Source organism: Chinchilla lanigera, unplaced genomic scaffold, assembly GCF_000276665.1.
Source record: "Chinchilla lanigera isolate Chin_1 unplaced genomic scaffold, ChiLan1.0 scaffold00055, whole genome shotgun sequence".
Classification (NCBI taxonomy): Eukaryota; Metazoa; Chordata; class Mammalia; order Rodentia; family Chinchillidae; genus Chinchilla; species Chinchilla lanigera.
The window spans coordinates 13,673,511-13,689,350 of NW_004955456.1; the positions used below are offsets into that span (position 1 = coordinate 13,673,511).

General features: G+C 60.2%; 2 protein-coding genes across 4 annotated transcripts; one reads left to right on the plus strand and one right to left on the minus strand.

Moving 5' to 3' along the window:
- Positions 1-679: 679 nt before the first annotated feature.
- On the minus strand, positions 680-15,101 carry Lat2 (linker for activation of T cells family, member 2). 3 transcript variants are annotated; one of them, XM_013520623.1, is made up of 13 exons: positions 11,724-12,222; positions 7,816-7,933; positions 7,250-7,289; positions 5,514-5,560; positions 5,131-5,191; positions 4,954-4,991; positions 4,834-4,869; positions 4,738-4,765; positions 4,267-4,322; positions 3,736-3,804; positions 3,403-3,474; positions 2,957-3,062; positions 680-1,002 (listed from the first exon to the last, which is right to left on the minus strand). In XM_013520623.1, the coding sequence occupies exons 2-12, from the start codon at positions 7,907-7,909 to the stop codon at positions 2,974-2,976; spliced, it is 630 nt and encodes a 209-aa protein (XP_013376077.1). In that variant the 5' UTR covers positions 7,910-7,933; positions 11,724-12,222; the 3' UTR covers positions 680-1,002; positions 2,957-2,973. The 3 variants fall into 3 exon arrangements, with proteins under 3 accessions (XP_013376077.1, XP_013376078.1, XP_013376076.1); XM_013520624.1 differs by lacking the exon at positions 11,724-12,222 and adding an exon at positions 8,954-9,236; XM_013520622.1 differs by lacking the exon at positions 11,724-12,222 and adding an exon at positions 14,990-15,101 and having other exon boundaries at positions 693-1,002.
- A 336-nt stretch (positions 15,102-15,437) lies between these two features.
- LOC106149892 lies at positions 15,438-15,840 on the plus strand (the record flags this gene model as incomplete). Its single annotated transcript, XM_013520620.1, is given in 1 exon segment — positions 15,438-15,840. A coding segment is annotated over 1 exon segment (381 nt), but the record flags the coding sequence as incomplete, so codon positions are not given.

A 15,840-nucleotide genomic window follows, 5' to 3' on the forward strand; every position in this document is an offset into this window, starting at 1 on the left:
GTGGGGCATGCCTATAATCCCAGCACTAGGAGGCTGAGACAGGAGGATCACTATGAATTCAGGCCACTTGGGCTGCGTAGTAAGATTCTGTCTGAAAATACACGAAACCATAGTGGGCTGGGGTTGCAGCCCAGCGCAGAGGCCTTGGGTTCAGTCCCCAGTACTAGAAATCAACCTGTGCGCAGCCTTCTCTGGGCCTCAGGGTCCTTTCTGTTTAATGGGACACTGGATGGTCCCTTGGAGGGTGGCATCTGAACAGGGGCGGCAGATATGACGGTCACGGCTCCTCGGCTGGCCTGCTGTATGAGGCACCTTCGTGGGGGAGGCGGCGTCTCCCCAGCTCTTTCTGACCTCTGAGGCCCCTCAGGCGCTGCCCTGCCTGTGAGTCACCTCAGCCTAGCCCAGGGGCTCTCAGCCACTGTGCCGAGCACCAGGGCTCCCAGCTGTGACGCAGTTTTGTCCCCAGCAAGTGACATTTGCATCAAAGGGATGTCACGATGGCTGTGGCTTCATTTCTCCGCCCGAACCCAGGAGAGGCCCCCACGCGGGGCAGGGAGAGCCGCCGAGCCGTGCGCTGCAGCCCGCCCTGGGCCAAGTGTTGCACAGGGCCCTGCCTGGGCGGGTCACCTGCACAGCGTAAGGAGCATAACAACTGCCCCAAAGCCAGCGTCAAAGCAAAGACAGACAGGAGATCCGTGTTGGACAGCATTTTACAGGACAGGTTGGGAGATGCAGCTTGCCCTGAATCCTGGGTGTCCTGTCATGGCGGAGGCCAGGTGACACAGGCACCTGTCCTGCCCCAGGGAAGCCCAGGCCGGGGCAGAGGGTGCAGCTGTGGCGATGCCACGTCTGAGTGTCTGCCAGGCTGTCCCACGGTCAGCCAGGTGGTCCCAGCGCCAGGCCTCTTCCGGGAGTAACCCCGCAGGGCCGAAGAGGTGAGCGCGCTGGGTGCAGCAGAGCTGTCCACGAGTCCGGTGGTTCCCTGGGGCCTGGCGTTGGCTCCTTCAATGCAGACGAAGAGGGTTTGTCACAAGGCAAGGCTTCCCGTGGCCCTGCTCCCCTTCGGGACGCGGCGGCTCGGCTGGGAGTCAGGGCTCAGCTGGCCCCTGCGGGGCAGGCTCGTCCCCACCCCTGCCTTGTCCCTCCTGTTGCAGCCCCTCACTGAGTTGGACCTTGGCCACAGCTCGGGTGACCGTGGAGCACTGCTGGCCCTCACTGCCCTGTGTTCAGGCCTCGCTGCCCCGCCAGAAAGGACTGTCGACGCGGGCCCCAGCCCAGCTCTGCCTCCCGCCGGGTCGAGGGGACCCAGGACCGGGCCGCTGCGCCCTGGCACGGTGGGCAGTGCTGTTCTCACTGCGCCCCGGGCGCAGCCGGGCCCGACCCACCCCTCCTGAGGGTGGCAGCTGTCAGCGCCCTCCCAGCCTCCGCGACCCCGGCTGTTGCTCGCTCACCACTTCCCGCTAAAGTGAAACTTTTTCTTTTTTTGCTAGTGGGGGTTGAGCCCAGGCCCTTCACGCTGAGCGACATGCCCAGCCCTTCTTATTTTTTGAGACAGGGTCTTGGTAAGTCAGCCAGGCTGGGCTCAGACCCCACAGTCTGTGACCCTCCTGCCTCAGCCCCCCAGAGCCCTGGGATTAGAGGTGTGCACCCTGTGCCTGATCCTTACCAGTCTGTGCAACCCCCCCCCCACGTCACCAAAACTGCTGGCCAGCGACTGCCCCAAGGGCTCTGACCCTCTGTGGCCGGCCACACCCTCACTGGTGGCTGTCACCCTCCAGGGAGGGTCGCTACCTGCTGCTTCAGCCCCACCTGCCCTCGCAGGGTCCGGGCTCTGTGCTGGGTCCTCACCCCTCCCTCCCTTGGCAACTGTCCCCACCCGTGCAGGGACAGCCTGCCTGACCCTGACCCCAGCTCGGACCTCTAGCTGCCTGGTCCGTGGTGTGGTTGGGTGACCCGAACCTATATCCCGAACTGGGCCTTAGCCGCCCCCGGCACACCTGCTCCCTGGGCCCTGCAGGTCCCAGCCGCTGGCAGCCACCTCCGTCCCCGGCACGCTGCTGCAGCTGCCCACCTTCAGCGCGGTCTGCGTCCCACTGCCTCTGCCCTGCCCTGGGCGTGGGTTCTCTCAGGCCACCGCTCAGGAGCACCAAGTCCCCGAGAACCTTCCCGCCCACCTCACACGGACCGAGCGCCCTCACCCTCTGCTGCTGTCCCCGCTAGCTCGGCCCCTCGCCTGCATTCGGGGGTCCCCACGCCTCCCCTGCCCCAGTGTCGGGGTGAAGGTTCAGCCCAGGTAGCTCCACCCCAGCCTGCCCGGTGTCCCTGATAGGGACTGCACGGTGGCCTGCAGGGCTCCCTGCTGGTGACGCTGCTTCCCACGCTGCGGGCCTGGGCTGGGCTCCCGCTGCAGGCCTCCTGTCCTCCTCCCTCCACTCCAGCTGTGGCCTGCTGCTCTGTGTCTCTGGGGTGGGAGGGCGAGGGACAGAGCTGTGTGCATCCAGCCCCAGCCCAGGAGGCTCCTCTGTGTGTGTCAGCCACCGTTGTCCCTACACCGTCCTGCCCCCGGGTCCCACCCGCCCAGGTTCTGGCGCGGTGGACAGAGCTCCTCTGGCTACGCAGTGGCCTGCTCAGAGCCGGTGACCCCAGCTCCGTTTGGTCAGTGAGGAAACAGGTTTAGGGCTGAGCCTCCAGTCTGAGGTCACACGGACCCCTCGGGTCAGATTTCTCTGCCTGATACCCCAGCAGCCTCAGACCTGTCACCTGGCCACGCCTGCCACTGTGGGTGCCCAGCCCTACAAGAGGTGGAGCAGGACAGGCCGGCCTGCTGGCAGCGGATGACAGTGGCTGCAGGGGCATCTCCCTCCTGAGGGCGTGGCGTCCCCCCAGCACCCGTGGGCTTCTGTGCTCCCCGTAGGTCCCCAGGGCCTCGGCCCGAGGCGGCCGGAGGGTGCTGTACCTCAGTTCCACTGTCCCCTAGGCTTCCCTGGCTGCCACATCCCCGTTCACGTAGTCCGGCTCCCCATCGTCCTCGACTGGGCTCCCGGGTGCTCTGGGGGCTGGTTCTGCAGACCAGAGGGCAGGTGGGAGGGGCGGTCCACCCTCCCCTCGCCGCTGCTCCCCAGCCCGCCCCAGCTCAGAGCCCGGACTCCATGGCGGCCCTCGGAGACATCACGCCGCGGGGACTCCCCGGTCTGCCTGTCTGTCTGTCTCTCGGGTTTGCCAGGTGGCACTGCTCATGGAGCTGAGATGGTGCGGCTGGCTCAGAAGGCTGCCGTGCTGCCAAGGGGAGTCCTGGCGGAGCCCGAGACACCCACAGCCTCCGGGACACTGGAGGCCGCACTGCGGGGTCTGCCAGACTCAGCGGAGCCCACCTCTACCCTTGCCCGGCCCCCAGCCGCCTACCCCAGGCTCGCGTGGACTCGTGCCACTGGTGGATGGATGCGGAGTTCTGATAGTCCTCGGAGTCCTCCCCGCCTGCGGGACACAGACAGTCTCCAGGACAGTGGCCACTGGCCAGCCCTCAGGGCCACAAGTCCTCAGGCGTCTGGCCCTGGGCAGCGTGCGTTCTCCCAGGCTGCGTCCCGGGACACTGGCTGGGCGACACTTTGCCCAGAGACACCAGAGCCCTCATCCTAAAGCAGGGGAGGCTTGGGCCACAGGAGCGCAGTGCGGAAGCCCAGGTGCCCCCGCGGAGGCCACGCCTCCTCCCAGCCCAGCCTGCGGGATGGAACTCACCCAACTCTGTGTGCCTGACCCGAGGCTGGCAGATGAGCACGTTCTCGTAGGAGTTGGTGTCGTCCTCATCTGCGGAGAGAGGCCGGCGCGGGCTGCCAGGACTGGCCTGCACGGCCTGGCTCTCCCGCCCCACAGCCCCCGGCCCTTCGCAGGGGACCTGGCCTGCCCCACCCAGCACCTCTGGCTTTCTCCTGCGCCAGCTTTGCTTTTCCGGTTTCCCTTACTCTTTTCCTTCTGTGGCACTGATGGTTGAACCCAGGGCCTTCACACTGAGCTACATCCCCAGCCCTTTTTTATTTTTTATTCTGAGACAGGGTCTCACGAGGCACCGAGACGCCCAGGCTAGGCTTGGACCTGGGATCCTCTTGCTTCAGCCTCCTGAGTGCTGAGATTACAGTTGCACACCACGTGCCAGGCTTATCTGATCCTCTCTTTGGGAAGCAAAGATCCAGCATGCAGCCCAGCCCGGATGACCAGGGCCTCGAGGACCCTGCCTGCCCACCGAGCGCCCCTTCCTGCCCCCCGTCTCACCTTCCGGGGGCTTCCGGGAGCACCCCCAGTTGTAATAGTCCACGGCGATGGGGTCTCTGGCCAAGGAAGCAGACACGTGATAGGCTGGTGGGTTGGCGTCGGGCAGGGACCGTGAGGGGACATCAAGGCTGGGGCAGCTCTGTCACTCGCAGGGGGTGCTCTGCCACGGCCCCATCCCTCCCTCCGGCTTCTCCAAGCCACCTGGGGCTGCAGGCGGGCAGCCCGGTCCAGTCACCTTACTAGGTGGCCTCGGACAAGTGTGCCCATTTGTGAGAAGGGGACACAAAGGCGCCTGACTCCCGGTGACGGGGCCGAGCAGGAGCAGTCTCCCTAAGCACGTCCCTTCCTGTCCCGCAGAGCCACATCTGCGGCGTGCGGAGCCCCACCCTGAGGGAAAGCAGTGCTGCCCAGAGATGACAGACGGGGAAGCCGAGGCAGAGCCAAGCGGGGTGGGCCAGGGCGGCTACTCACATGTAGGCGTCAGATTCGGGTCTGCTCCCTGGGGGAGGCAGGGACAGTTAGGCCCGAGGTGGGCAGCAGCCCCGCCGCCCCCGGCAGCCCTCTTACCTTTGCTGAAGTTCTGGTACCTGGAGGATGCAGATTCTGGAAGAAAGGCCAGGCGTGGTCCCCTCTGCCTCCCCCCAGGCCGCCCACAGCCCCGGCCGGCCCCCAGTGGCGTGCACTCACCCTCCAGCAGGGTGGAGAACCGCAGCAGCTTGTCCTTCCTGTGGGCGGGGACAGGGGCGTGGGATGGCTCCGAAGGCCACTGGGGCTTTGGGATCCAGGGAGGGGTTGGGTCTTGGCCCCGTGGGGACCCCAGGCTGTGGCCCCCCTCACTCAGGGCCTGATGGGGTCTGGTCCTACCCTGTGGGGGCTGCGTCGGGGGCCGTGTCCATCTGGGGTCCGAGCCATGCCTGCCCGACCGCTGCAAAAGGAGGAGGTATGGGTGGACCCAGGCCAACCCCCGTCACACACACACACCAGGCGTGGCCATGGGGCCAGGAAGGATCTTTCTCATTTGTGTTTTGTGGTCCTGGGGATTGAACCCACACTGAGCTACAGTCGCGGGATTTTAAATTTTTTTAGAATTTGGAGGCAGCATCTCACGGAGTTATTAAGTTGCCCGGACTGGGCTCAAGGTTGCGATCCTCTTGCCTCAGCCTCCCAGAGTGCTGGGAGGACACCACCGCACCTGGCTCCCGATGTGAACCCGGCCCCAGCCCAGTCCCTGGAGCCCAGGGACTCACAGGAATAGGTCCGAGCAGCCACTGAGAAGCTCTGCTGACTCCCGCGCCTGGAAACACAGGAGGCCGTGCTGAGCGGGCTGGGACAGCCCAGGCGCCCAGGAGAGGCAGGGACACTGAGCACAGGGTGTCACCCTTTGGGCCTCAGACCCAGGGTCCCCCCCACCCCTGCGCCACACGGGCTGACACCCTTTACATGGCCCTGGGCTGTGGCCTGGCTGCCCCCAGCGCCCTCCCGTCCCGTGGGCCTCGGGTTCCCCGGGAGGGGCAGGAGGACTGGGCTGCAGAGGTGGCCCCAAGCGCCCTGTGCGCAGGGGGAGGCGGCTGCTCGGGCCCGCTGGTGACTTGGGGAAAATGACTCAGCCAGAAGCAACCAGGAGCCTGCCGCCTGCGCCCCAGGCTGTGTCACTGTCCCCAGGGGGCTCAGCCTGCGAGGGCCCGCTCGGGAAGCAGGGTCCCAGCGCTGGCTCTGACTGCCCTTCTTTCTTGGCGGAAGCCCACTTTGTTGTTATTTTCTTTTTAGAGCCAGTTATTTTTTTTTCTGTGAGCTTCCTGCCTCAGCCTCCTGAGTTTCGGAGTTACGCCTGGGTAGAAGCCTGATTTTTACAGTATTTCAGCGGCCATTCGCCCATCTCAAAGACTGTTTTCCAGCCTTCTTCACACCTAAGGGAAACCATGTGGATGGGCTCCCCTCAGAGAGCAGCAACCAAGCTTGTTGGTGTTTCCAAGAAGTCTCCTCATGGGGCACAGCCCACTGCAGTAAACCCTTTTTGTCCGTATCTCTTCTTGCTACTGCTTGGAATGCAGAGACAAGGGGTGGTGCTCCAGCCGCCATCTTGGACCATGAACAACGCAAGCCCCCTTCCATATTTGGGGGAGCCATTTAGCCACTTGTTCAAGCAGGTCACAGGGCTCCTCCCCTTGACTCGAGCAGGTCCCTGAGGGTCGGGGTGAGCTGATTCAGGAGGGACGCCCTAAGTCCCCAGGAGTGTCAGATGTGACTTCCTGCTGGGGACGGTTCTGGAGCAGGGCAGGTGCACACAGCGGTCCCTTCCCGGGGAGCCTGTGCCCAGTTTCGGCCACACCCAGGGGGAGGGGAAGGTGTCCAGGGGAAGAGAAAAGCCCAAGTCCCCCTCGCCACCCCAACACGAGGACGTGTGGCTTCTGGCCCTCGCCTGTACGCTCTGGGGTCCATCGGGAGGAAGGAACTCTGGGACAAGGGGGCCAAAAAACCCCGGAGGGCTCCTGCCCGCCCCAGGGCGCAGAGATTCTATTTTCAAATCTCGCTGTGGTTTTTCAGTTGCGAAAGGAAATGAGACAGGCTGCGTGCGTGTGCACGGTGTGCGCGCGGGCAAGTGTGTGACAGCACCCGCGTGTGCGCACTCGGCGATCTGTGACGGCGCCCTGGCCCCAGACTTGTCCCTGGGCTCCAGCCGCGCCCCAGTTCCGCTTCGGGCCTTTGCCTTCCCTCGGTCCGCTCACCCGGGGACGCCCCCGCCTGCGCCGCGGGTTCCAGGAGCCCAGGACACTGCGCATGCTCTGTCCGGCTCCACCCCTCCTTCCAGGAGGGCGGGGCTCCCCGTCTGGCACCAGGGTGGGGACCCTGAAGGGCTGCGGAGGCGCTGTCACCGTCACGCTGGGAGCCACAGAGCCACCCGTGGGCGGGTGTGGCTGAAAAGCTGAGGGACCCCGTGCCCCGGGCACTCGGAGACCCCAGGACCCGAGCCGAGGCAACTCACAGGTTCTTCTGCTCGTAGATTTTCTCCGTCCTCTTCGCCCCTGTGGAGAACAGGCCGGATGAGCAAGCGGCCCTGAGCCAGGTGGGGACTGAGCTCCGAGGTCCCTGCAGGCCTCAGACCGGACTGCTCCCCTTTCGGCAGGAGAGGAGACATCAGAGAGGGGGTCACACAGGCGGCCCCGCTCCCCCGCCCCCGCCCCCGAGGCAGAAGCAATCCCCAGGCCCCAAACACCACACTTTTCCCCCCAGTACTGGGGATGGAGCCCAGGGTCTTTGCACTGAGTCAAATACCCAGCCCTCTTCTTTTTTATTTTGAGACAGGGTCTTGCAAAATTGCCCAGGCTGGGTTCAAATTTGCAACCATCCTGACTCAGCCTCCCGGAGCACTGGGGTTATAGGTGTGCGCCACCATGCCCAGCTCAGAGACCACACTAGACCCAGTGCAACCGAAGTCCCCCAGGGAACGGGACCCAGTGTTCCCTGGCTCAGCTCAGGGGCCACCACCCAGGATCCTGGGACACCACACCCTGAGCGGGGCCTGCTCCCCCGTTCTGAGGGCCCCCTTACCTGGGCGGGAGCAGCGTACACACAGCCCGGCCACAGCCCCCAGCAGCAGCAGCAGCGCTGCCCCTGGCCACAGCAGCTCAGTTTCGGCGCCCATGTCCTCGTGCCCCCACCTGCAACACTGCATTGGGTGTGAGCCCATTAACTGCCTGCAATCCCAGCTCTGGGAGGCTGAGGCAGGAGGATCACGAGTGCAAGGGCAGCCTGGGCAACTTGGGGAGAATGTCTCAAACAGAACAAAACAGATGGCCCCAGCCCATGACCCCAACCCTGGCCCCACCCGCCATGTCACACTTGGGCTCCTCCCTGCCTCCCAGACACCTGGGAATGGGTTTCCTTTTTCAGCACCTGCAAGCCCAGGTTCTGCCTGCTGTGCAAGTGGGGAGGAGGGGGTCAGGGAAGGCTTCCCGGAGGAGGTGGCTCTGAGAGCTGAGGCACAAAAGCATGCCTTAGCCAGGGGACTGCTGGTGGTGGCTGGTAGGGCCAGGAGCTAGGATGACAAGCCTGCATGACACGGGGCTACTATTTATTTATTTATTTATTTATTTATTTATTTATTTTGAGACAGGGTCTCAGTACGCAGTTCAGGCTGGCCTTGAGCTCACTTTGTGGCCCAGGCTGGTCTCAAACTCACAATGATCCTCCTGCCTCAGCCTCCCAAGTGCTGGGATTATAGGTGTGCGTGACATGGGGCTACTTGATGGCGAGTGGCACAGCTTTGGGAAGAAGTTCAACCCCCGGAGCACCTCCAGAAAGAATCGTGGCAACTCTAAAGAGACTCAGCCCCGCCCTAGCTGTGCATGTTTGCACACTGCTGTAGTTCCAGTATCCTAGGAGGCTGAGGCAGGAAGGTGGCAAATTCCAGCTCAGCCAGGGCAGCTTGGCAAGACCTTGTCTCAAAATAAAAAAAAAATAAAAAGGGCTGGGGATGCAGCTCAGTGCAAAGGGCCTGGGTTCAGTCCCCAGTATGGAAAAAGAGAAGAGGTGGAGGAAGAGGGAAAAATAGACTCAGTCCCTGGCGAGCCCTGTGGGGCCACCGTGCACCCCAGTTCTGCCCTGCCAGATGAGGCTCGCCCCACCTCCAGCAGGGGAAGGACAGGCTCAGAAGCCCCCGGGGGGAAGAGGAACCCACACTGCGCACCTGCCTGGGCTCCCGCCTGCGTGGCCTCGGGCTGTCCCCTTCCTAGCTGTGTGGCCCCAGTAGCTCTCCCAAGCTCTCTGAGCTTCCAGAGCCACGGTGGCAAAGGTGACACAGAATCCACGTGTGCCACAGAAGCCCCGGGATCCTTCCAGACCGAGTGAGTCAGAGGAGACGGTGACTTATCCACCCTGCAACTGCCACTCCCTCGCCACCAGGCTCCTCTCGGGCCCTGAGCTCCTGCCCCACCACCCAGGGCGGATTTAATGCAATCCCAATGAAAATACCAACAGCACTCCTCACAGAACTGGAGAAACAATCCTAAAACTCATAGGGAACCAGAAGAGACCCAGAGTAGCAAAAGCAATCCTGGGTAACAAGGGCAAGGCAGGGGTATCACAGCCTCAGACTTCAAGCTATATCACAAAGCTACCTCAATTCGAACAGCATGGTACTGGCACAAAAGCAGACGCGTGGATCAGTGGGACCCAAGAGAGGAGGCAGAAACAGCTCCACGCATCTTTGGCCACTAGATCTTTGACAAAGTGGGCAAAAACGTACAGTGAGGAAAGACAGCCTCTTTAAAAAATGGTGCTGGGAAAACTGGCTTTGCACAGGCAGAAGACTGAGTCTAGACCCCATATCTCTCAGCTTGTCCTGAACTAACCTTAAAATGGGTAAAGGATCTAAATGTTAAAACAAATATTTAATCTGCTGGAAGACAAAATAGGCAAAACTCTTGAAAACACAGGCACACCAGGGACTTTCTGAACAGAATCCCAACGCACAAGAAATAACATCAAGAAGCAACAAATGGGGTCACATCTGATTAAAAGACTGGGCTGGGCATGGTGGCGCACGCCTGTAATCCCAGCACTTGGGAGGCTGAGGCAGGAGGATCATTGTGAGTTCGGGACCAGCCTGGGCTACAAAGTGAGCTCAAGGCCAGCCTGAACTGTATAGTGAGACCCTGTCTCAAAAAACAACAAAACTGATTCAAAGACTGCTGCACACGGGCTGGGGATTTAGCTCAGTGGCACAGTGCCAGCCTGGCAAGCGCAAGTTCAATTCCCAGTACTGGAAAAAAAACAAAAACAAACAAACAGAAAGACTTCTGCGCAGAAAAGGAAACCACCAAAAGAGTGAAGGGACAGCCTGAAAAATGGGGAAAAGATGTTTCCAGATACTCCTCTAAGGACTAACATCTAGAATATATAAAGAACTTAAAAAAAATAAGACCCCCAAAAGAAAAGACCCAATCAAAAAGTGGGCAACTGAAATGAACAGACACTTCTGACATGAAGAAGTACAAGCTGGCAATGGTGGCGCACACCTGTGACCCCAGCACTCAGGAGGCTGAGGCAGGAAGATCGCTGCGAGTTCCAGGCCAGCCTAGGCTCCGTAGTGAGTTCAAGGCCAGCCTGAACTGCATAGCAAGACCCTGTCTCAAAACAAACAAACAAACCCAATAAAACAAACAAAACCAAAAGAAATACAAATGGCCAATAAATAAATGAAATGTTCAACATCTTTGGCCATTAGAGAAATGCAAATTGAAACAGCACTGAGATTCCACCTCACTCTAGAAAGAATGGCTATCTTCAAGAAATTATGTAGTAACACATGCTGGCGGGGCTGTGGGGAAAAGGCACCCTTTTCCACTGTTGGTGGGAACGTAGCCTGGTACAACCTCTGTGGAGATCAGTGAGGAGATTCCGCAGAACGCAGGGCCACTGTGTTCCCTCTTGCATGGTGGCCACTCTCACACTGTAGGGAGTACTTCTTTTCCTACTTTTACTAGGCCCAAGCTTGCTCTGCAGAGCCTGTTTCTTTTCCTGCCTTTAATAAAACTTTCCTACTGTTAAAAAATAACAACAACTAAAAAACAGAAATTGCATTTGACAGCTATTCCCCTTTGGGAATCTTCCTGAAAGAGTTACATACGTCATATTACAGTGGACTCTGCACACCCATGTTTATAGCAGCACAACTCATAACAGCTAAATCTTGGAAGCAGCCTCTATGTCCATCAACAGAGGAATGGATAAAGAAAATGTGGTATTTACACACAGTGGAATATTAGTCTGCCATAAAGAAGGATAAACTTGAGTCATTTGTAGGAAAATGGATGGCACCTTGGGACCATAATGCTAACTGAAATAAGTTAGACACACAGGCTTAAATATTGCATGGTTTCTCTGATATGAGAAACCCAAAGTATAAATAAATTAAAGAGCAAAGTAATGGGGGACCAGCTTGATGTGGTGCAGAGCAGGCAGTGAATGACATTAATAAATTAGCATAAGGTAAATCGAGACTCTGTCCTAGATCTATGTGACTTGTGGTGAGGCCCGTGGCTGGTGTGGGGACGGAATTAATCCTCAGGCCAAAGGCGGGGGCTGAGACCAGCAAATGGTCTACAAAATCCTGGTGCCTCAGAGCAAGAGAAGCACCACTGCTGGGCACAGTGGCACGCACCTGTAATCCTAGCACTCAGGAGGCTGAGGCAGGAGGATTGCTGTGAGTTCGAGGCCAGCCTGGGCTACATAGTGAGAGTCTGTCTCAAAAATAAAATAAAGAAAAAAGAAAGAAACAAACAAAGAACGAAAGAAATGAATGATAAGCACCACAGCTGAGGACTTTGTAACTCACATCCAAATTTCTCTCCCAGCTCAGTAGCTGGAGTTAGCAGATAAATAGGTTACTAGTTAACCGTGATCTATTCCAGGCTGCTTTTCGCAAGAAGGCATGTTCCTCAATTCTTGAGCCTTACCCGCGTCAGCAGTTCACCCCCACCGCTTCCTGCAGCCACCAGCACCCTCCAATCCAGCTGTGCACTTAATAAAGCCAGGACACCGTGCCTCGTGTCTTAGTCCTTCTTCGGCTCTGCCCATCCCGGGCCCCTCGTAAGGCAAACAGATCTCTCGTCTGTGTTTTGCTCCCTCACGGCACCCTGAGCAGGAAGTCGGCGGTCCTCGGCCAGGGCCCCAGTGACTCTCTGCTTCCCGCTGCCCTGACACGGGTCCCTGCTGTGCTGCCCTTGGACTCTAAATGTGAACCCAAATGGACCTTCCCTCCTCTTAAAAAAAAGAGCGAAATAAAGGGTAGATAATAGGAAACAGGAAGATAGATCTTTTACAAATGGGAAGAGGACCCAGGGTTGGAAGGAGGGGTGGACTGCGGGGAAACGGAAGTAAGAAGAATCCAGGGAGTTATGCGCTGCACGCATGCGCCGACTCCCGTGCTGACTGCAGTCACTGCACACTGCAAATGTGTGCTAGTAAAATAAACGTTTTAAAAATAAAATAAGAAGGGATCTAGTCTGTAACCCTAGCGCTCTGGGAGACTGAGGCAGGAAGACTGAAACGCTGAGCCCAGCCTGGGCAACTCAGTGCCGTAGCACTACCTTGTCTCAAAATAAACAATGAAAAAGGGCTGGGGAGGGCAGGGGATATAGCTCAGTGGCATAAGCACCTGCCTGGCAAGCGCAAGGTCGTGAGTTTGATCCCCAGTACAGAAAAAAAAAAAAAAAAAAGAAAAAAGAAAAAGGGCTGGGGGTGGCTCAGTGCCAAAGCCCGGGGGTCAGCCCCGTGATGCCAAGTAAATACACAAATGGGCTGGAGCCGAGGCTGTCTTCAGGCCGCTGGGACGGGTCCCAGGCTGCCGCGTGGGCGGAGCCCTCCCCGTCCGGACACCCGGCATCTCTGTCTTTGGTTAGTCTGGTGAATTCTTTCTGCTCCAGAAAAGACGAGCACACAGACACGGAGGGTGGGCCGGCCCCAGCCTCCCCACGGCCGCGGAGACCCCGGAGCAAGGGACAAGGCGGTCCCTCGGTGTGGCGTTCAGGGCGCAGGAGTTGGGTTGTTGGCCCTGCAGCCCCTGCAGGCTGCTTCTCAGGGAGAGCGGTCCTCCCCGGACTGGCAGGAGGCTGTCCCGCCTGCCCCACGTCCTCCCACCTGTCACGCGGGGGCAGTGTCACTCAGCCCTTGCTTGGGCTGTCACCTGTATGACGCACACAGGTGGAGGTCGGGCCAGGGCTGGTGGTGACCAGGGAGACTCCTGTCACCATTGTGTCCCTGAGGCCGTGTGGCAGAGGAGGCGGAATGAGGCCCGGGGCCTGTGGGAAACACCAAGGTGACCAGGCTGAGAGGCACCTGCTGCCCTGACACACAAGGGCCAGGCCTTGCACTTCTGACCCCCGTGGGGACCGAGGAGCCAGAACCCCATGAGAGGCTGTGGCCTGCAGAGCAGGTGTGACCCACGGGTCATCGCAACTCCTTCAGCGGCCTCTTCCCCACGGACAGCATCTCTTGAGAGATGCCTCTGAGCCCAGCAATGGGAGGCTCAGAGAGGTGTGTCCTGTGTCACAGGGTCACACAGCCACCGAGGCACAGGGCAGGGTTCAAAGCCAGGGCAGATGTCTTTTTTTTTTTGAGGCAGGGTCTCCCTATGCAGTTCAGGCTGGCCTTGAGCTCACTTTGTAGCCTAGGCTGGTCTCGAACTAGCAATGATCCTCCTGCCTCAGCCTCCCCTTAGTTCTGGGATTAGAGGTGTGCGCCACCACACCTGGCTTTTCAGGGCAGGTGGATACTAGATGCCACGCTTCGTCCCCTCCCTCCCTCCCCTTCCCCCTCCCCTTATCCCTCTTCCTCTTTTTCTTTCTTTCTTTCTTTCTTTCTTTCTTCCTTTCTTTCTTTCTCTTTCTTTCTTCTCTCTCTCTCTCTCTCTCTCTCTCTCTCTCTCTCTTTCTCTCTCTCTCTTTCAAGGCAGGGTCTCAATATATAGCCAGCTTGGTTTTCAACTATTGAACTCTCAGCAATCCTCCTGCCTCAGCCTCTTGAGTGCTAGGATTACAGGCATGCACCACCACAGCCAGCCCAGGCTCCTTTTCAAAGTTAAATTTGAAAATGCTATATATAGAGCACTTCACTGAGCCCTATCCCCAGCCCTTTTCTTTTCTTCTCTGTTTTTCTTCGGTTTAGGTTTTGAGACAGGGCCTTGCTAGATATTTCAGGCTGGTCTTGAACTGGCTAGATTGCCCAGGCTGGCTCCTCCTGCCTCAGCTTCCCAAGTGCTAGGCTTATAGGCCTATGCCACCATAACTGACATCATTTCCATTTTTTGGAGATAGCACCTCACTCAATGGTCCAAAGTGGCTTAGAATTTGGGATCCTCCTGCCTCAGCCTCCTGATGAACTGTGATTACGGATGTGCATCACCAGGCCTTGGCGATCATGGAATATTTTTAAAAAGAGACTAACAAGCCCTGGTGTCTACCGCTGGGCTGAACAGATTCTGTGCCGTCTCGGTCTTGCTCTCAGTCGCACTCTCGCAGGTGGCGGGAGGTGGGGCAGCCGAGGCTGTGCCTGGGAGAGGCCCCAAGGGCCGGGGGGCCGGGAGGGCGGCACAGCCTCCGCTCTGCGGCCAAAATAGCTCAAAGGGAAGTGGGCAGTTTTCTTATGAGCACAGCTCTTGGGAACCGCTGGGGAAATCGCGGGCCTAGCTGGGGTTCTGGGACCACCCAGGCCGGGCTGGGACTCGGGCCCAGCGGGACGCGGCCTGGGGCCTGTGGTCCCAACCAAGGCCGGCTTCAGGGGACTGGCAGAGGCCCCTGCGACGGGGATCGGCGCCCCGGTCGGTCGCGGGAGGGACAGGGCGGTGCAGGGGCCGGGGCAGCCCCGTCCGTGGCACAGGCAGCCGGTCACAAGGAGCCCCGGGCTGCCAGTGTTGCTTGCCTCGGACCCCGGCCGACAGCTGGTGGGACCGTGGCCTCCCGCGTCCCACAGCCCATGGCGGGGACGGCAGAGTCCTAAGCTATGCATGGGACACTGAGGCTGCCCCTCCCAGGCTCTGGGCCACCCCGCGGCTTCCAGGGCCGGGCAGCTGCGTGGGGACGGTGAGGTCGGAAAGCGGCTGGAGCCGGGAACAGCTGCCCTGAGCGCCGCAGGCCGAGGGCAGGGCCGGCGGTGCCGGGGGTCGTGCGGGGGCAGGGCACAGCCAGGACCCGGCCCGCGGCCCCTGGTGCCGAGGAAGGCTTACCTCGGTCGGGCTCCTCACTGCGGCCGCCCCATCCCGGGCACCTGTGTGAGCGCCGCCAGGCCGCTACCTCCGGAGGGCCGCAGGCAAGGCGGCAGCTTCCTGTCACCACTGAATCATCCCTCACACATCCGCCGCCGGACAGGCCCGAGCCCGCTGTGAGGGGGGAGGACAGCACACACAGACACACGCTGAACGCGCGGACACAGCACGTCAGGCTGCTGTGGCGGCACACTCTGGGAGGCTGAGGCAGGAGGGCTGCAAATTCAAGCCCAGCCTGGGGAACTTAGTGACTTCGCGAGATCCAGTCTCACAGAATAAAAAGGGTCAGGGGTGGAGCTCGGTGCATAGGCTCTGGGGTCATTTCCTAGTAGTGTGTGCGCACGCACACACACACACACACACACACACACACACACAGGAACGGGCACACACCGAGAGGCAGGGAGGAGGAATGGAGTTGAGGGGCTCCCATGGACACAACAGGCAGAGCGCAGGAAGACATGGAGACACACATGGCCACCAGGCACGGACACGGGAACACACGGGGGTGGGGGGGACAGTGGCAGAGACACACGGAGAAAGACGCAGGCCGGGACATCACAGCCCAGACAGTGACACACACAGAGACCAGGGCCGCATGGCGCACAGGGAGAGGCAGGTGCAGAGGACAGCTGGGCCCACAGACGACGTGGACAGTGCAGGACAGGACAGGGACAGGACGGGGCCGTGGCCCAGGCCCCGGGGCGGAGCAGAGGGAGCGGCCAGACGAGCTGATGGGCCGGGAGCGGGCAGCCGGGCCGCGGGGCTGGGCAGGCAAGGACCCTGCGCCCGCGCGCTCAGGGCCGCCGGTC

Bases quoted from the DNA above. Each gene is read 5' to 3' on its own strand.
- Lat2 (XM_013520623.1), bottom strand. From the start codon at position 7,909: ATGGGCGCCGAAACTGAGCTGCTGTGGCCAGGGGCAGCGCTGCTGCTG. The intron at 5,192-5,513 runs GTGAGTCCCTGG...CTCCTTTTGCAG, and splicing joins GGCTGCTCGGACCTATTCCT to CGGTCGGGCAGGCATGGCTC. The intron at 3,063-3,402 runs GTAGGCGGCTGG...TCTGGTCTGCAG, and splicing joins CGAGTCCACGCGAGCCTGGG to AACCAGCCCCCAGAGCACCC.